Genomic DNA, 20,882 nt, shown 5'->3' with positions numbered 1-20,882 from the left:
ATTAAAACTAATAAACCAAACCTTCAAGGACTATTTTTACACCAGCTCAAACAAACTCATTACCAATTCCAAATATTCATTAAGAGCCAGAAACCCCTGCTCTATTCTTTTGATATCACTTCACCATAGGGTTGCCAGCTCCAAGATGGGAAATTCCTGGAGATCTGGGGGGTGTAACCTGGAGAAAGTGGGGTTTGGGGAAGGAAAGGACCTTGGCATGGCATAAGTCCACAGAGTCCACCTCCTAAAGTAGCCATTTTCTCCAGGTGAACTGATCTCTGTGGCCTGGAGACCAGTTGTAATTCCGGGAGATCTCCAGCTGTAATTCCGGGAGATCTCTGGAGGATGGCAACCCTACTTCACCATCTAGTAGTGGTAATTCAATGACATTTTTGGAATAAACTCTCTCAAGTGAGAAACAGGAACCTAAACTCTACTGAATTATGTGGAGATCGAAGAAGTAAACTCCTTCAGGATTCTCAATTAAATTTTATAATAAGCTTAATGCAGTGCCCCATTAAAAAGAGAGAGGGAGAGGAAAATCAAAATTACTACTCTGAAAATCTGTTTTATGATCAATATCATATTGCATATACAGGCTTGCAATAAGAGCTGCTGTACCATAGTAGTTAAGTGGTTTGGCTGCAAATCAGCACTCTTCTGGTTTGAATCCCACTACTGCCATGAGCTCTGCTATGGCCTTGAGTAAGCCACTCCTCTCAGCCCCAGCTGCCCAGCTGCACTGTGGGGATGATAACAACACTAACTTGTTCACTGCTCTGGGTGAGGCACTAATCTGTCTAGAAGAGTGGTATATAAGCGAAGTTATTATTATGAGGCACCTTCCACAGGGCTCCCTCCTTGCAGACAACCTTACAGTTTAAATAATGACACCTAGTCCCAGGAAACTCAATCTTTGAGGGGTGTACACAGGCACCATGGAACCTTCAGTTACTGAGGGAATTGGTTCAAGTGGGTAGCTATAATGACTCCACAGCACCTGGTATAGGGTTCCCAGTTGCCCACCACTGGCAGGCAATCTCCTGGGGATTTGCCTAATTGTCTTGCAATTGCTGGCATTTTGGTAGGAGGTTGCAAACCCCACCCCCAGCACTCGCCCGCCACCAGCATGCAACCTGGGCAAGAGCGCAGCAGGCATGCTCCTGGCAGGGCGTTATGACATCACTTCCTTGTGACATTATTGTGCTGCCGGCAGGCATGCTCCAGTGCTTTGTGGGGCCAATTTTGGACCCAAGCGGGCTGAATTGACCCCATGCAAAGCGCAGGAGCACACACACTGCCAGCACAATGACATCACTTCCCAGAATTATACCCCACTGAGGTCTATCCACTCCCCAAACCTTGTCTTCCCCAGGCTCCACCCCCAAATCTTTAGGAATTTCCCAGAGTTTACAACCCTATGAAGGAAGGAAACAGTTCAGTGGAGAAAGAACTCCAACCCCAGTTGCCACCTACAAAGATGGAAGTGACATCTATTCCACTCCCATTTTCTGATGAAAATAAAATTCTATTGTGACCACAATTTACCACAAACAGAGGCCTAATTTGTTCTTTTTAAAAGGGCAAAGTAATTACACGTTCTTTTCTAACTCCACTTGGAATTAGACGTTTGTTAGCCACCTCTTTATGTGACAATTTAGCAGCACTTGAAGAAAACAAAGATACCCCCAACACATACCTTCAGTTAGGGATCCACACACTCCTGCTCACTTTTCCATTCAAAATAGGATTTTGGGGTGCAACGTAGGGTTTCCAGGTATGGCCTGGCAACCAGTAGGAGATGGGGGAAGGGGACATGTGGGGCACCATCAGTGATGTCCTGACATCACTGCCAGAGAAAAGCCAGAAGTGACATCAGTCCTATCTAGGAATTACCAGAAACTTTATGGTAGTGACATCATGCCATCAGACAAATAGCCATGTTTTTATTTATTTATTTCCCATGGCAGGGAACAGGAGCTGGTTGCCATAGTGTAAAGTAACCAGAGTACATGGTCCAAACTGTGGAGGGAGAAGCCCTCTGTCTCGCTATATATTTATGAAGCCTTGGCAGTTATAAAGAGCAGCCACTGCTGTTTTTGGATGCTGGTGGAGCAGGTAGGCTTCCAGCAAGTGGCCTACCAAGTTGAAGGTTACCTTTTGCAACTCTGCATGGCACCAACCAAAACAAAAATGCATTATGAAGTATGATGCATACAGCTGCTTAAGACTCTATGAAATGGATAACCATGAGAGTGAGGGAGTGAGATTTGGATGCTGCTGGAGAGGGTTAAATAGGGTATTTGATTTCACTGGGATGAAGCCAAGCTGACCTTTTCCATGTGGGAACATAGTTACAAGCCCTGCCATATGGCAAGTACATTTCCTTTACAACCTTCTAAAAGCCATTTGATGCTGGGGAAAGTAAAGCTCACAGGATAGGATCCAATGATGGGAAAGAAAGAAAAAAACCCTTGCAGAATGGGACTGCACCTTTCTCTACATAAAAGAGATCTTTACCAGATGCATGCAACAAATCCCTCAAAGTGTGTTCCCAGCAACAACAGATCCTTCATGGTTAAGTTTCCTTGGAGGTGGAGGGGTGTTGCAGACAGGAAAGAAAAAGTGGCAGAAGCACTTTATATCCTAGAGGCAAAGGAAAACTCTGTATATGATGAGGTAGGCCATCATGTAGCTCAGTCACAAAGGCAAGTTTACACAGCAATTATTTTCCTTTAAAAAGAAATTCTCACCCAACCCCCTTTAATTTGATTAGCTCTGCTTCTGCATCTATTTTTTTTAAAGATTTGCAAGTCCGTTATAGGTTAGATACTTACAGATCTCTCTTAAAGCTCCCTCACCCGCTCCACTGCAGCCTCCAAAGGACCAGCCTGCATCATATTCCCCTCAGTTCGAGATCAGTCACTGGGAACTGATATCCCAAGTACCACAAGGGCCCAATTTGGATTGGACCGTGGTATGAGAGCGGAAGAAGGGGTTTCAGCATTCCCTCGTGTTGCTTTCCCAACTCAAAACAGCTTCGGGGGTGTCATTCACTCCAATGGGGACTGCAGTTGTACTGGGTGGCTTCACATGCAGCCCCCCCCCAATAGTCAAACAACTCCCAAGGGCCATTTTGTGTCAGAAAAATGGCATGGGGGGAAGGAAGGCTGTAGCTCCTTTCTCTCATGGTCATGACGAATCAAACTAGGTCCTTCCAGCACTTGGGAAATTAATTCCTAGCAACTGACATCTGATTGAAGGGGGCAACAGTTGTGATGAGGGAACACAGACCCAACTCAGAAAAGAAAGTTATATCTCATTTAGACTTAAGACCTAATGCTTGGAGTCACAGGGGCTGCTGTGAACAGAAGGACTTAGTTGATGCCCTACTGGAGCTTTGGCTAGAGCAAGAGCAAAGTGTTGGCAATATTGCCTAATTTCCCTTGTTCAGAGCCATTTCCCATGCCCCATAGGATTTTCTTCACAGGGCTTCCAAGACTCTGAACATCTGCCTGTCAGAAGTCTCAGGGAGTTCTTGGGGGAAGAGAGGAAAAGGAGAGATTCACACCTGCCCCTGGATTCATAGTACGTAGGATACAACCCTTTATGCATACTTCCTACTCAGCAACAGTCACTGCAGAAAGTACGTTTATACAGGAAATATGTGCCACACCAAACTTCTTTTTTAAAAAGCGTCGAGGAAGGTGCCCATTGCATTAATGTCTGTTCTTTGCTTTTAGCAATGAAACTGAAGAAAAAACTGAATAAATCTTGTATCCAGGCTAATTTTGTATAAGCTGAAAATGATGAGATAAAGAGAAAAGGTAACTTCTGCATTCCACAGCCAGAGGTCAGAGTGATGCAGAAAAAATGTATCACTATTAAAAGGAAAAAAACTATAGAAGTGAACACAGCAGTGAACATCTGCCAGGAAATTAGGCGAGATATACTTAATGATGCTTTCTGATGTTTATACATTCTATGGAATTACATATAACAATAGCCTTATTCATACACTGGCAAATGCAAGATGTTGGATATCACATACTTTATATGGCAATTATACCTTATCCATCAAAATTAGGACAAGGATGGGTAAAGACAGCACATCAGGTCTACACATCAGCCTTTAGAATGAGATAGTTTGAAGGCATCTTACAGGCCTTCTAGTTCAATCGCCTGCTCTAAGCAGATAATCCAAAACATCACCAACAGCCCTTGAAGACCTCCACACAGGAGAGCTCATCCCACCCCAAAATAATCGGCTTCATTGTTCAGCTGCTCTTACCATTATAGGGCTTCTCCTAATGTTCCACTGAAATCTATCCTCCTGTAACTTAAGCCCATTATATCTACTCTTGCCCTCTAGGATAGCAGAGAACAAGATCTCATGTACTTCTCTAAGACACCTCTTCAAGTATTTGAAGTCTGCAAACAAGCTTCCCTCAGTCTTCAATCCTGGCTAAACATTCCTTCAACCTTTCTTCATAGAACTCATTTTCCAAAGCCACAACAATCTTCATTGTCCTCCTCTGAACATGTTCCAATTCTTTCTTAAAGTGTGCTGCCCAGATCAGTACTCCAAATGAGGTCTGACCAGCATGGAACAGAGCTGAACTATCACTGCTTGTTTCTCAGATTCTATACTTCTTTTAACAGGGATTAAAATTGCATTTGCCTTTTTTTTTGCAGCCACATCATACAGCTAACTCATGTTCAGCTTGAAAATGAATCAAATTTGTTAAGATTTCCTCCTTCCCTTCATCAAAGAAAATGATAACACATTTATATGTTAATTACACGTTACTGACAACATTGGCCTGGGGTTTGTAGGTGGATGGAAGCCTGTTCCTCCATCCCAAACTGATCAGAATTATTTTGCCTAACATGAGAATAGGGCTCCTCTTCTTTCACCAAGGAATTCTTATTACCCCTATAAGAGCTCATAACAAACAAAAATTTCATACAGATAGTTTTCTTACAAAACTCTCCCTTGCTACAGAAACCACATGTTGCCCGCCCGCCCCTCACCCCCATACACACACCAATATTAAAAAAGGAATACAGGAGAGGAAAGAGAGATACATACTTTTATGTCAGGGAATTGGCCAAGGTAGGTGTCCATCGTTAGCAATGCCTGATCCACCAGCTTCTGATGGAAGTCAGTCCACAGCAGTTCATTGTTCTACAAGACAAATGAGAAGATCTGTGACCACACAGCCACATTTCTATCACTTCAGCCAGAAAAAAAGTGTTGCATTTAAGGTTAATTTTCATAGGTTACGCATGGTATTTTCATAGGTTACGCATGGCATTTTCATAGGTTACGCATGGTTACGCATGCACACACCCTAATGAGCTGCAGCCAATCCTGTTTCCCTGTGTGACAACACATTTGCCAAAGTGTGCCCACCACCTTTTTAGATGTAAAAATGTAACCTCAGCTGCACCCACGTGGTGGTGATTGTTGTGTAGTTCTTATTGCCACTGTAAACGCAGAGCATCCGCATGGCAGTCATTTAGGCATTTTCCTTGCCTCAGCACCCTGCATCACAAATCCCCCCCCCCCACACACACACACATACCAGTGGAGGGCATTGTTTATTGCTACAATGATACTAGAGCCATCTAGCAACTGCCGATTATTTAAAAAATCCCCCCACCCCCGTGATGTGGGGAGGGGGAAGAAAATGGTGGCTGTGGAGGACTGAGGAAAGAAAAAAGGCACTGATGTGCATAGTACCTTAAAATATGCACTGTCCCAATTCAGTGTCATTACCCCAATTTCACCATCCCAATATTCAATTCACTACCTAAAAGGGGTCCTACAACAATGAAAATTCACAATGGGATAATTCAAAAGGAAGAGATACAGCTAGAGAAACAGAGTTCTCATAAGCAGGTGTACTCAAAAGTAAGCCCCATGTTATTCAATGGGACTTATTCCCAGGAAAGTGCCTTTAGTATTATGGCTAAAATCACCCACAGTGAGAAATCCAATAGTTCAGTAGCAAAACAGCCTCAACATTCAAACAATACAGCTCATGCAATCCCAGTAAAAAGGAAAGAGGTGGTTTACTTCATTTGTGATCATCTGCAAGAGCAAGAGGGAACTGACCTCCAGAAGCAGGCAAATGATTGTGGCTGCCTCTTTGTGGCCTGGCAGCTAAAGGCCTAATCCCTGGTCAGCCACAGAGCTTGATGCATAGCCTAGGGCAAGTCAGCATCCCTCACTCACTCTCTATCAACACTGTTGTGAGCTTACAATAAAGCTGCAAAGCACCCTAAATACCAAGAAGAACTATGATTAGTGCCTGCTTTGTCCCAGCCCCACATAATCTAAACTGGGAGGAGTTTCAGGAATGGGTGGCAAGTTGTTACTGTCTGCTGTTAGGAATTTAGTGTTGCCAACCCCTTCGTCTGTCTAAGTTTCTTAATTTTAAAATTACACAGAAATTCAATAAACATAGACTTCCCTTTCACTTGCTTCATCACCCGGCAGCATGAAAAAGCCAAATGAATTTCCGATAGTCATGCAGTAGTCGAAAGTCCACTAGTATCAATGGTTAAGGTGAGTAGGGTTGCCAGCCTTCAGGCGTTATCTGGAGTTCTCCTGAAATTATGACTAGTCTCTAAGACTATGTAGATCAGTTCCCCTGGAGGAAATTGCACCTTTGGAAGATGGACTCCATGGACTTCCCAAAGAGCTCCCCTCCTTAAATTCCACATTCTGTAGGCACTGCCCCCAACCTCCAATAATTTCCCAAATTAAGTTGGCAATCCTAGTTGTGACTTCCTCTATGTCTCACATAGCTTGGCCATTTTACAGACTCTAGCCTTTCCTTAAGCTCCTATCTATGCAGGTAGGCACCAATTTCATTTATTTACTTCATTTATACCCTACCTTTTTCCCCAGTGGGCACCCAAAACAGCTTACATTATTCTTCTCTCCTCCATATTTTCCTCACAACAACCTTGTGAGGTAGAGTGTATGCAGAGTTGTGCCAGGTCCAGCCAATAAATCTAAAAAAAAAATTAATTGGCTGGCATCACGTACCATGTGATGTCACTTATGGGAAAAACCAGATGTGACATCATGTTGCTCTAGGAATCCAAGAGCAATGTGATGTCACTTCCTAGAGCAACATGACATCACTTCCATGAACTCCCCAAAAGTGATGTCACACCACACATGATGTCAGCACCCCTCCATGTCCCCACCTCCCAATCTTCTACAGAATGCCAGCGATCATCTAGCTACCTTAAGTGTGTGACTGGCCCATGAGCACCCGGCAAGCTTTCATGGCAGAGTGGGGATTCAAACCTGAGTCTTCCAGATCCTAGTCCAACACTCTCATTGCTACACCACCCTGGCACTCAGTAAATGCTCTAAGTCTACCCTACTGTGGTAGTTAGGAAGCAAGAGACAAAGGTGCCTGTTTACTGCCCTTTGAAAGACGTCTGAAGGCTTTAGCCATTTCATGCTTGCACTGTTGAAATATAAAACTTAAAACTCATGATTGACTCACTAGGGCCCAGCTCATAGGGCCAGAACCCCCAAATTAGCCCACCTTTTTACTGAAAGAACTATGGCCCCACACACAAACAATACCAAAAGGACATTCATGCGGAATGATGTGGACTCATGATGGAATACAGCCTCACCTCTGCTATTTTGTTAGTCTCATCTCTACCAGGCCACTCCGGCTCATACACTTCTTGCAAACACTCTGTCAGTTTCTTGGAAGCCTCGTGCATTGCTTGGAGATAGAAAAGAGAAATTCAGGATTCTGGCTAATGCAGCAACACCCCATTGAGGACCCTTCCCAATGAGGAAGGAAGAGAGGAATGAACCTCTCTTACTGACCAAGGACTCATCCCAACCCCAAGGGAATTATTTTCTAGGCAAAAAATGAGAGGTTAACACACATACATGCCAATTGCCACTGGGTGTATTGTTTCTTCCTCTCTTGTGGGAAAACAGAAATAAAAGCAGCTTTATTTCAAAATGGCCTTTTAAAGATGCCATCGTTGTTTAAAGGAACCATCTTTTGCAAATGGCCAGTTTGCCGTTTAGAAGTCTTTATTTTGTATTTTGCAGAGTTGCACTTTACAAAGAATTTGTTTGGCTGAAATAAAAAAGCAAATTCATTTTCCCTACAGTTATGAAATATTAGGGGTGGAAAATAAGAGAGATCCCATTTGACCAATTCCATTAATTAGGAGTAGAATATTTTTTCTTCCATCTCCTTACAGGAGAAGATTCTAGAAATGCTATCATGGGAGTATTTTTGTTTTCAGACTTTACCTTTTACTGACGCCAAGTATGTCCGGAGGTCCTTCTGCAGCTTGGAGCCTTCAAACTGAAAAGACATTAAGCAGAATCAGTGACTAGCCTGCATAACAGCATCCATCTGTATTTCAGAGTGTCGTATAAAACAGGAAATACGGCCCCTAGTGATCAGAACACACAGCTGGGATTTCCAGGGAGGGTTTGTGCAAAAGGTCTGGCAAGTTATTTTTCTGGAGCCAGCACACCAGCAGCAATTCTGCATACCATCTGGCCATCTAGAGATCACCGCTCTAACAATATAACTAGAAAGGACAGCATATGTAGTGGCTCTGGGAGAACTGTGTTTGTGTTGGAATAGGCAACTCAGTCTGCCTTTGGACACTGGGGTGGGGGTGGCAGTTCTCTTTGAATGTAATGTATAAGTCTAGCAATCTGCCACTCTCTTGTCTAAGGTGGGAGCGCCTACTGACTCCTCTCTTGCCTCTGTGCCTCTTGGGAAATCTCTCTTTCTCCACATGGTCTTCCAAAGAGGAAGGGTGCAAATCTTCCATGCTCCTCCATGGAGCCCCCTTTATCCACAGACACACCTCCAGCCTCGCTGCCTATATTTTCAGGCCGTGGTATTAGAATAGGGAATGTAACTCTTTAGATTAGGGTCTTTCCCTTCTTTCTACTACAAGATATTGCTATGGAAGAAATCTGCTACAATAAACTGTAAGTTCTATCTTTCTATGATTATGTCTGAAGATTAATTAATTAATTAGCACGTTTTTAAGGGTTTAAATGCTTCTGACTAAATAACTCTGCTATGTTACTATGGTGATACTCTGCTAAATTACTAAAGTAAACCAAACTAAATATATATTCCCAATAGTCTGAACACTGACTATGCAATGGATGCTCACTGGATGACCTTGGGCCAGTTTCTCTCATCTTAAGCTACTGCCCAGGGTGGTTGTTCTGAGGATAATATGGAGGAGGGAGAATAATATTGTACGCTACCATTGAGGAGAAAAGTGGGATATTTCATATTCACAAATATCTGATTTTTGTCAAAATTTTCAATCTGATTTTGAATGTGAAATTTAAATTCAAAGTGTGGTTTTATGTTCTGATTATCACATTTTACCTCAAAACTTTTCTCTTTTAGTCTTGTTGGCAATTCTTGACAATTTTAGCTATCTCGTTAGCTGCCCACTGCTAGTTATCTAACAATACATGTCAATAATCAAATACAACCAGAGAACTGAATGCTATTGCATGTTCTATAGCAAATGCAGGCAAACAGCATTATGCAACTATTAAATGCTGCCAATGTCTACCAACCAATACCAAAATTGGATATCATAATCTGACCCTCTTTGGTAATTATTCAACAAACATTGAAGAGGTCAGAGAAACCTGACATTACAATTTCCAAAGAAGAATATTAAAGATAGTTTTTGGTATAAGTCTCAGCTAAAAAGGCCATCACTGCAACTATCCCATTTCATTGGGACTAGTAACTCTGCAGCTGGAAAGACACAGCAAAGAAAATCTCTCTATCCCACGAGAGTACCTCCTCAAATTCAACAGTAGTACATTAGAGTAAGCCCTGACATGGAAGGTAGAAGTAGCCCAATGTCATCAGATCTTAGAAGCTAAGCAGGGTCAACCCCGGTCAGGATTTGGATAAGAGACCACCAAGCAATCAAGGGTTGCTATACAGAGACAGGCAATGACAACCCACCTCTGAATGTCTCTTGCACTGAAAACCCTACAGGGTCACTATAAGTCGGCTGTGACTTGAAGGCACACAAACACGTCAGAGTAAGATAAATGAAACTATAACTTTAATAAATGAAGCAATAACACTGTCAAGTATGGAGCAACCAAGGAAGTGCTCCCACATTCTAAAGGAGGGTGGATGTTTCAAAAGTTTGACGCACAAGCTTTTCAATTTTCTCAGTATCATTCTGATAAAAAGCGGCTGTTCTCTCCCTCACTCTTTGGAGATACACATCACGAAGATGAAACCATCAGAAAAGGAGAAGGTCACATGCTGGATCCCCTTTCACAGCTATATTTAAACAAAGGTTGAGCAGGATTCTCTGCTGCCACAGAAGCAGCTGTGAAGCTTCAAAGGGCGGATGCAGAAACAGGGAAATGCCACTTCCACATGCAATACCGTATTTCCATTTTGCTTTCATCCCTTCCAAAGGGGGGCTTTAAAGAGAAGAAGCTCACAGGACATCTGCTTCAGAAGGAACTGATCTGGGAATAGAGGTTTCCCATCACTGTCGGCGTCTCCCCACCCCAGCATAAATTCACCCTCCATATGTGTCTGCTTCCTACATCTTATCTGACATTCCAAATTAAACAAAGACTACACTGCCATTTCCACTGGTGCGTTCTCATGCAAGTCATACTTTATGCTGAACAGACTGTCCTGCTTATGCTAAGGGCCTCCCATCCCAAATGCTGAGGTAGCCAAACTGCCTCCACAGGAAAGAAGTTTTATTAAAGGATTATTTGCTAATATCACAACATCTTGTTACATCCAAGCAACACTTCATTAAATTAAAAGGTGAACTTGGGAAAGCATAAAAGTAAGACCATAAAAAACCCTGACTCCATGTTGTTCATGGAAATGAGACCCCAGTCCTACACACACTTTCTTGGAAATAATTCTAACTGAAGTCAGTAGGACTTCTTTACGAATAAACTGGCATAGGATAGGCCTTTATATGACAGCTGTACATGATACTAGTTTGATAGCCGTGCTCCGCTATGGTATTTAAGTACTTTAAATCCAGTTATAACATTTATGGGTATGTAACAGGTGTGTGTGTGTGTGTGTGTGTGTGTGTGTGTGTGTGTGTGTGTGTGAGAGAGAGAGAGAGAGAGAGAGAGAGAGAGAGAGAGAGAGAGAGAGAGATGGTTTTGTAGTATAATAGCATAGTACCCAAGCTTCACAAAGGTGTTTGAATAAAGTGAAGGGGGAGTCTTCTACTGTCTTTCTTCAACTGTCTGCAATTTCCTTTACCTGATTTTTACCTCAGAACACAAGAGTTCCACGGCTGACCAATCAGCAAGAGGGAGGTGCAAGCAGGCAGCAGCCTGCCAGCCACACCAGGAAAGCCAGGCCCATAGGGAGATTGGCTGCCCTAGTGAACTGCATACAGGGCTGGCGCTTCCATTGAGGCTGAGCCAGCCTCTGCCTTGGGCGCTGAACTCTGAATGAGGTGCCATGCTGGCCCCCCAACGACCAGCGTTTCCTGCAGTGTGCATGCTCCCATGCGCTTGCGCAGGAATTATCCTCCCTTGGCGCAAGGCATTTCTTCTGGAGTGCAGAAGGGCAGCCCTGTCTTCCTGCTCAGCCAGTGCCTGAGGAGCTTCGAGTTCAGCCCCATCAGTGGGGACATTTTTCTCTCTGCCTTTCCCCCCCTCCTCCTCTCTCTCTCAATTTAAGCCTTGGGCAAAGCTTCCACAAGCAAGAGACACTCTAGCTGGCTGGGGAGCAGCGTGCTCCCCTTTTGACCTTTTGTCCTCCTTGTTCCCTCCTTTCTTTCTTGCTCCCCCCACCCCCGCCATGTACTAAAAGGAATGACAGGAGGATTGACCATTGGAAATAATAGGAGAGGCTTAAAGGCCCGTTGGAGATAATGGGAGCCAGGGATTCCAATTTACTTGCCTGGGCTCCATTGAAATGCATCACAACACAAAAAAAGTTGCAAAGAAAATGTGGAATGGATTATCCATTAAGGTCTCTGGGACCAGATGGAATACTCTGGAAGTGGAATGACAGCCCCCAGAGTGCAATGATGGTCCCTAGCTAGAGTTTGTGCTCCAGGACCAGGACAGGTTTCAGAGTGGAATGACAGTCCTGGACTGGAAGGACGGCCCCCAGAGTGCAGTGCAATGACAGCCCCTGGGAGTAGAAGCAGCATTCTGGGACTGGAATGACAGGTACAAGACTGGAATGACAGACCCTGGGAGGGGCAGAAGTGTTCTGGGACTGGAATGCCAACTCCCAGAGTGCAAGGACATCCCCTCAGAGCATAATCTGTGCTCTGGGAAGGAATGACAGGTTGCACAGTGGAATGACAGCCTCTGGTAGTAGAGATCCAGAGGAGTTAGCCATCTTAGTCTGTAGTAGCAAAATCAAAAAGAGTCCAGTAGCACCTTTAAGACTAACCAACTTTATTGTAGCATAAGCTTTTGAGAATCACAGTTCTCTTCGTCAGATGCATGGAGGGCAAGAAGAAACTGGTCAGATATAGAGGAAGGGAGGGGAGGGAGGAGTAGATGCAAACAGCTGTCAAACAGCTCCTTCTGATATGGAGATCAGTTTGCTTCTGTAAAGGAAATCAGTTACTTTTAATAATGAGATAACTATCCATAGTCCCTATTCAGTCCCACCTTGACAGAGTCAAATTTACATATGAATTCCAATTCAGCAGCTTCCCCTTGGATTTTGTTTTTTGGTAGTAGAGAAGCATTCTTGGAGTGGAATTACAGGCACCACAATGGAATGACAGCCGCTGACAGTAGCAGAAGTGTTCTTGGACTGGAATGACAGCCCCAGAGTGGAGCTTTCATGAGCCACAGCTCACTTCTTCACTACTGGACTCTTGCTCTTTTTTTGGGCTGTAATGCATTTCAGTGGAGCCCATGCAAGTAAATTGGCATTCCTGGCTCTCATTTTCTCCAATGGGCCTTCAAGCCTCTCCCATTATTTCCAATGGCCAATCCTGTCATTCCTTTTAGTACACCCCTTTCCCCCTCCCCGGCTGGCTCAATTCTACTTCTCACCTTTCCTCAGGCCTTTTTTGGGGGGGGGAGGGTTGCTGCTTTTGGTGGAAAGAGTGGCTGGTTGTATGTGCACTGCCACAGAGGAAGGAGGAAGTGAGGTGAGACGCACACAATTCCCTTTCAGTCCCTGTGCAACAGGTAGGAGCAAATCACTGTTGTTGGGGTTAAAGCTGTTGTTTCAAATTCTATTACTTTCCTCCCCCCTTCTCCCTTTCATTCTCCCTCCCCCTTGCTATTATCTGATCTCATTGCTGCTCCCCCTTCACTCCAGCAGAGCAGCACCCCGCACTGCGCCCCCCTCTTTATCACCTCCCTTCTCTCATCCTCTAGTTTCCATATATCACCCCACCTTCCCCCTCTCCCCCAATAGTTTATTTCAATATTTATACACCACATGCTTAGCTGTCAGCTGCTGTTCACTTCAAACCCAAGGGAGGAGAAGGATGAGCATGGAGGGTAGTTCTCGAAAGGGATCTTTGACAAAGGTGATCAATATTTTAAGGCTTGGAAAGGGTCGGAGAGAAAGAGAAGGCTTCAGCTCAGTCACCCCCTTCCAAACATCTCTCTCCTCCAAGCGGGCTCTGTAAGAGAAGCACTCCTTCTTACTGCCAAGAGTCTCTGGGTTCAGAGAGATGTGAGAAGAAAGAGAGAGAGAAACTTTTTTACACACACACACACACACACACACACACACACAAGGTAGTGTGCTCAGAACTTCAATGCAAGTCGCTGTTTCTCTCACAAAATAGATTTTTGGCTCACAATAAGAAAAACAAAGATTGTTGTTATTCTCACACTTATTTAAAAAAATAAAATTTAACATTTAAATTAAGAAATAAAAATTAAATTAAAAATGTAAAAAGTTTCAATTTTTGTGCTTTTCAATTTTTCCTACATTTCTTTTTTTAAAAAAATTGGTTAATGTGGGGGGGGAGTGGAAGAAGGTATCTCGCCTCAGGCGCCAGAAACCTTGGCACCGGCCCTGACTGCATACTGTTTAGAATGTGGGGAGTGAAGACCAATCAGGCCACATATGCAAATGACCTCTGTGTCCCAACTGTCGGGGGGGGGGATGAGGTGTGAAATATTGTGAGCCCCAATCAGTCTGCATATGCAAATGACCTCAAAAGGCTGGACCAATCAGGGAAGAGTGGCCAAGCTGGCAGTAGGCAGGGGCGCAAGTACTCCAGAATATCCAAGTACTCCAGAATATCCAATATTGTTCTTACAGTAGCCCATTGATTTCAATAGCTCCATCACAGTGTTTCTATCGACAGAAGGATTTCTATCCACAAAATGCTCTTACTTCCCCCTCTTGCTGCAGCCAAAACGTCCAACAGATCCAAGCCATCGTTTAGATGAATATCAACTCACAGATTTTACACATATTTCCCCCCCACACACACACACACACCAATCTGAAGGCAGTTTGAAAGAGAATCACTTCTTATGGCATGGACACTGCCAGGTTTTGCAGATAACGGTAGGGCAAAAATGAACAGTCTACATCATAGGCAGGAATGTTCAAAAGTGTACCAGTTCAGCTGGAATCCTGTTTGTCAGTTGTGAACAGAGACCTAATTTTTGATAATGAGTTTGATATTGTTGATCTGGGTGTTCAACAGGTTGTCTCACTGTATTCCTTAAAGTACAGCCCAACTGGCTTTTCATGCATGTACATTTTTGCACAGCCCAAATTAGTTCTACTACTCAACTCTGCCTTGTTCCATAACTGCTCCACTCAGCAAGTAATTGTTAAAATTGTCAATTAGATCACTCACAAACCATATAAATCAGTCATTAATAAATGCTGTGTTTCAATAACCCTTCAATGCTCGTCTAAGCAGTGACATTAAAAGCCACCAATCAGTTTGAACTGGCAGCTTTCACACATGCTAGTTTTTAGGAAAAACCAGTGCACATGGTTTTGGCAGAGCATGCTCAGCTGCTCTGCACAAACTGAACAGACCAAATGATTGGCTCACATCTGATCACCACCTTTGAACATGGTAAGTTCTACAGTCAAACATGCTCATAGCAAGTTATTCTACAACATTACCTTTTATATTCACTGTTTAACATCTAATGTTTACTGTTGTTTATTATTATGTTAATGAATAAAAAAAATAAAAACGGGAAAAAAACATGCTCATAGCAAAATTTGCAGCATCCTTTGTCATGGGAAGTGATGCTTGCTTTCAGCTCTCTTAAAAACTATTGCCTGTTCAGCCTTAAACTAGAGGCAAGCTCACATAACTCAAATTGCATCAGTCATCTCAGCCATGGCAAATCCCAGTGCAGCCCCATGTTTCTCAGTCCAGTTCCTCCTACCTTGGCCAAGTGTCCCTTGATGGTAAGAGAATGGTGACATTTGCTCTATGCTGCGGCAGTCACTCCTTGCAATTACACATATTAAGGTTTATAGAGTTAATTTCAGTAACTGCATGACAAGACCAATACACTCATGTTAATATGCATAATTGCCCCTCTGCTAGCATATGGCAAGTCATTGCAGACACATGTCTCTCTCCTCCTCAGGCAGACACCACATTTTTAAAAAACAAGCCAAAGGAGAAAGAACTATGCAACAACAATGAATGGGGACTGTCATTAGTCGTTTCTATGCCTAAACTCAGCTGCATTTCTGGGAGATTGTTCAAAAAGACTATGCTGTCCCCATCAGTTCGCAAGCCAAAAAAGTTAGTGAGCCATAATCACATCAGCCTGACAGACCATAAACCACTTGGGACCATCTTTGACACACATGCAGGCACATACAAACGAGTGGGAGAGCAACAGCAGAACAGATGCCTTATTCCACCCATTATGCAACCATCATCCACAGCTGACAGACATCAAAGAAGTAGGCTGCCTTGATAAACTTGGCTAATTCTCCAATATGAAATTTACAAAGGGAAAGAAATAGGAAGAATAAGCTTGTTTGTTTACAAGAGAGTGCTATGACGTAAAACTTGAAGTCCACCTCACAACTCTTCCACTTTGACAAAGCTGTATCCCTTCAGAAAGCTTCCCCCAAGTCACAACACTGATGTTCATCATTCCTATGTACTCAGGTCTTTCTTGAATTTGATGAGCAGTGCAAATGAAAATGGGGTGGAAAGAACAAAGAATCCTCTTATGATGCCTCAGACAGGAGATGAGCCATTCTGCTGCTGACTACATTAGGATGCAATGTTCTCCTAACTTCTCCATCAGAGGACTATTCCAGGATCATCCCGACCACTCTTTTGTTCTATCTTCTCTCCACAGTAGACGCTCATTGGTGCAGAAGGTTCTGTGCTGAACTACAGCTCAGATCTCAAAAAAACATCCTGGCAATTATTTTTAGCATCAACTCTTTCCTTGACAACAACTTCACACAAGTGGGAATTTCTGCATTTGCAGCACACCTGTTTTCTGCTAGCAAACCAAAAATGCCTCTCCACTCACGTGCAAGCTGAGCTTTCAAGCAGGTCCAGATGTAACCACCCACAAAAGGAGTAATGAAAATTGGCATGTAGTGTATACAACACAAGAAATTCTTTTGGTAAACACCCATTGGCAAGGTGCATTTCAAATTGCCCTAAAAATACTCAAAGCATTTCTTTCAAGCAAGAACAAATAACTTGGGAGATCTGGGTTCAAATCCCTGCAAAGCCATGGGGCTCATAAGAGGTCTTTGGATAACTCACCGCAGCATGTCAGGGTTTTTGAGAAGACAGAATAACTTCATGTGTGCTTTCTAAGCTTCTTGTTGGTAGGACGGGATGTCAATAATCAAACGCTTTTGCAATGAAACCCCCCTCATCTTCCTGATTTTTGAGAATCAATTACATATTATAACTAGGGAATGTTGGGTCTCTTTTCACAGAGTGGTACAAAGCAACCTCTGCTTCTTGGATGTATGTCCCATTTTTCAACCATAAGGTTGCTCAAAGCTTACAACTACAAATGACTGAATTTCTAGGCTGCTTCACACTCTTTAGTGAACATTTGAAACTGATTTTTCATGTGTGGAACAAAAAATCCACTTCCAAAGGATTGCGAAAGTGCATTGAAAGTGCATTATTCAACGTGTGTGGAAATGGCCCTAGTCAGTTACAGAAGCCTCATCAAAAATAGCCACCCCATTTCAAAACTAAATGAAGGGTCATTTTGAAATGTTTTTTTCCCTCTGGCCACCTTGAGCCAAGAGGAAAGGTGGGTTTAAAAAATGGAATTATTAAATAAACAAACAAATAAATGCATTATTGTTTCTACTGTACAACATTTGGGAATGCTTTTCCTGGGATACATAAATCTTCAGTGCACTGATATGAGCATCTATGGAACTTAAAGAAAAAAATGTCCCCTACTCAGTCACTAGGAAAAAGATGGGGGAGACCAATACATATAGTGCACTCCCACCCTCTATTTTTGGATTAGCCAGAGATCAGGTGTTGGAGTAATCAGCAGTTTGTTTGCAGAAGGCCAATATTTGATAGCAAAATCCACCTTAATAAAAGTTTGTAGGCACCAGATTCACATTTTGCAATATTTCAGCTCATGCAAGGGAAGATGTGACCTCATATACATTTCTTGCTAGCTCAAGCAAATGATTCAAATGCTGCCTCTGTTACAATCTTTCAAAGCATGCTCTCATCCTTAGACATACATCCTCACTGCTTAATGAAGATAAAATTGCTTTATTAGTTGTCATAAGGATTACCAAGATAAAAAAAAGAATGTGGTATGTTGGAACACTTTAAAACACTAAACAATTTTTTAAAACATATATATTAACTGAGGCTTCATGGTTTGTAATTTATGATCTGTGTTGCTATGCTGTGTCACCTCTTGACAGCCAGTTGCCTATTAATATGCAACCACAGCTGGATATGGGCCACTGATATATAGAAAGCAGAACTGCAGATGCTCCATATCCACTATGAGAAAGTTAAGAGCAAACGGAAAAAAAGAGAGAGAAATTTCCCAGCATACTCCCCTCTCTTATTTCTTAGGTGTCCTGCTGCTTTTTATCAAGCGCCACTTTTACTGTGATGTTAAGGGCTTATTCTGCAGATGAAATCCAAAGAACAGTAATACAGATCATTACAGGAGGAAGGCTCCACCTCCTACTGCCCACCCACCCAGCTGTGCTGCTCCTCAAATCCCAGAGGCAGCCGGGACTCCAGGAATGTTGGAACCTCTGCCAACAAAAAAAGGGCCACGTTCAACTTGTCTGTCACGTAGCAAAGTCTATCTCCAAGAAAAGAGGGAGGGAAGTTTTGTGCCATTCACAGAGCGAAAGCAGCAGGCTCACTGCTCTCTGAATGGACATACAAGGCATTTGGAACAGGATCATCCCCCGCCCCACTGAGGAATAAGAAAACATGACCATACTATGCAAGGAAACCAACTACTAATTTTATATCCTATCCATTTTTCTCAGATCTTGTGCCCTCAGTGACTGTACAGAAAGTCTATCAAGTCAGCAAATCAAAGAGCACGGGGGGAAAGCCCTTTGGATCTCCAGAAGCCTTTCCTACCTTTCCAAGCCACCAGCTTGAATGAATGAATGAATGAATGAATGAATGAATGAATGAATGAATGAATGAATGAATGAATGAATGAATGAATGAATGAATGAATGAATGAATGGGGTAGACACAGCGGTCAAGTAGTTGTGTTGCAATGCAGCACTTTGCTGGTTCAAATCCCACTCCTGCCACGAGCTCAGTAGGTAGCTTTAAGTAATCCAGTCCTCTCAGCTCCAGCTCCCAGCTGTATTGTGGGGATAATAACACCGACTTTGTTCACCATTCTGAGTGGGCACTAATCTGTCCAGAAGAGCCGTATAAAGATGAACTATTGTATTGCTGCAAAGGATCCATTCTTTGGCTCTTGAGTTTCCTAATTCCATGATTATGGGGATGGGCAGATCTGATTTTGCAGAAATGACCCACCTAGGCATAAGCAACAGACTGGCAGGACTCCATATCCACTATGAGAAAGTTAAGAGCAAACAGGGAAAGGTAGAGAGAAAAATTTCCCAGCATACTCCCCTCTCTTATTTCTTAGGTGTCCTGCTGCTTTTTATCAACCTGACTTTTTAATTCTTCAGTCATCTTAGGAAAGTACAATGATGTGTACATTCAAACAAATTTGCCCTTGTATCCCCATATGTGAAGTAGGAATGATGCTCTTTCTAGATGTAGCAGGTTGCAGCAGAAGAATAGCATATTCCAAACACAGTACCAAAAATTCAACATAAGAGCTATGGTTAAGCCATAGAGTTTGGGGCAAATCCTAGAGCATTGCCACCACTCCCACTCCCGATGCCAAGACATCATTTTCAGTTTTTGCCAGAAGTGATGTCATGTGCTGGCTCCGATCTTCCCTTATTTTCCCCCCATTGTCCTTTGAGGTGCCAGCTGCCAACTGAAGAGATGCCCAGGAGATCTCCTGCCATAGCAGGAGACCGGGCATCCCAAGGTTACCCCAAGTTTAAGAACACTGATTTTACTGTGTTTGTAACTTGACAGGGACTGTGTTCACTCTCAAACAAATGTACATGCAAGGGGGCAAGGCAGGCATTCTCAGTCCTGCTTTCTATCTACACCAATATATAGTGTGCTTGATATTTCCTTCTCTCTCTTGCACACAGTGAGTCCCTGACAGCAGAAGACCCTGGGCAACTAACCCTTTTGACCACTGTATAAAGTATACCTGCCTGCACCCACACTTCAGTATTTTTTTTCCAATGGGAAAAATGTCAGATTTTCCTCCCCAAACTATTCCTTGCTGAATCATCCTATCAAGGAAATAATAATCAAGGATTAAAGGGTATGATTAAAAAATTGCTTACCAGTTGTTTGTTGAAGTTTTGCACGCACTGCTCAAATTGCTCATCTTTTGTCTCATCAGCTTTGCCAAGCTTCTGAAGGACCTACACACAAAAAAGGGAAGGGTTTTTAGAACCACAGAGTTGCAAGTTTTAAACATTAATGACAGACAGTAGAATGGGGGTGGGGGACTGCAGCTTCAGTCTCATTCTGTGGTAGAGCCCATACTTTGAACCATAAAACCCCCAAAGTAAGAGTCTATAGTAGCCACTTTGCTAGGGTTGCCAGCTCCAGGTTGGGAAATTCCTGGAGGTTTTGGGGGCGGTGGATCCTAGAAAGAGTGGGGTTTGGAGGGGGAAGGGACCTCTGGATGGTATAATGCCATACAGTCCACTCCTCAAAGCAGCCATTTTCTCCAGGGGAACTGATCTCTGTGGCCTGGAGATCAGCTGAAATTCCAGGAGATCTCCAGCTGCCACCTGGAGGCTGGCAGCCCTACACATTTGCTGAAGCTAATCAAGTCTGGGTCTAGCCAGTGCATGAATGGGAAACGTCTGGGGAACTCTCTGTATGCCTCCTTAAGTTTCATGAAGGAAGGAAGGAAGGAAGGAAGGTGGAATGCAAGTATAAGGAAATAAAAAGGTCCCTGATATCTCCTGTAGTCAGTAATAGGACTAGGAAAGACTCAGAATTTGGAGATCCAATGCCAGTCAGAGTTCATGGTCCACCTGGCCCAGCATTCTTTGCAATGCTCACTGTAAAGCAGTTTCATACACTGAGCTCAGCACATTTTGTCCTCCTATTAAACAGACGGGAAACCTCTACTCTACTGAGAAAGCAGTACTAAATGCAGAACTTTTCCATTGTTCTCCATCCACTTAATTGTACACAGAGGGAAAGAACTGACAACAGCAGAGGGGCATAGCAGTTGACTCAGCCTAGGCTCATTGTCTACAACATGGATTAAC

At 43.2% G+C, this 20,882-nt stretch overlaps 1 protein-coding gene across 7 annotated transcripts in view; it reads right to left on the bottom strand.

Annotated features, from left to right (window-relative positions):
* Nucleotides 1-20,882, bottom strand: part of BIN1 (bridging integrator 1) — a 152,735-nt gene that overhangs the window by 67,695 nt on the left and 64,158 nt on the right. For all 7 annotated transcript variants that reach the window (XM_054970205.1, XM_054970211.1, XM_054970207.1 and 4 more), the window contains exons 2-5: nt 19,938-20,018; nt 8,312-8,366; nt 7,669-7,763; nt 5,093-5,188 (exon numbers count right to left, since the gene is read on the bottom strand). In XM_054970205.1, coding sequence (XP_054826180.1) covers nt 5,093-5,188; nt 7,669-7,763; nt 8,312-8,366; nt 19,938-20,018 — 327 coding nt within the window. The remainder of the gene's footprint in view (nt 1-5,092; nt 5,189-7,668; nt 7,764-8,311; nt 8,367-19,937; nt 20,019-20,882) is intronic.

The sequence above is a fragment of the Eublepharis macularius genome, chromosome 2 (genome assembly GCF_028583425.1).
Source record: "Eublepharis macularius isolate TG4126 chromosome 2, MPM_Emac_v1.0, whole genome shotgun sequence".
Lineage (NCBI taxonomy): Eukaryota > Metazoa > Chordata > Lepidosauria > Squamata > Eublepharidae > Eublepharis > Eublepharis macularius.
Note: the sequence above shows the minus strand (reverse complement) of the source record. Positions and strands in the feature narration are given on the sequence as shown.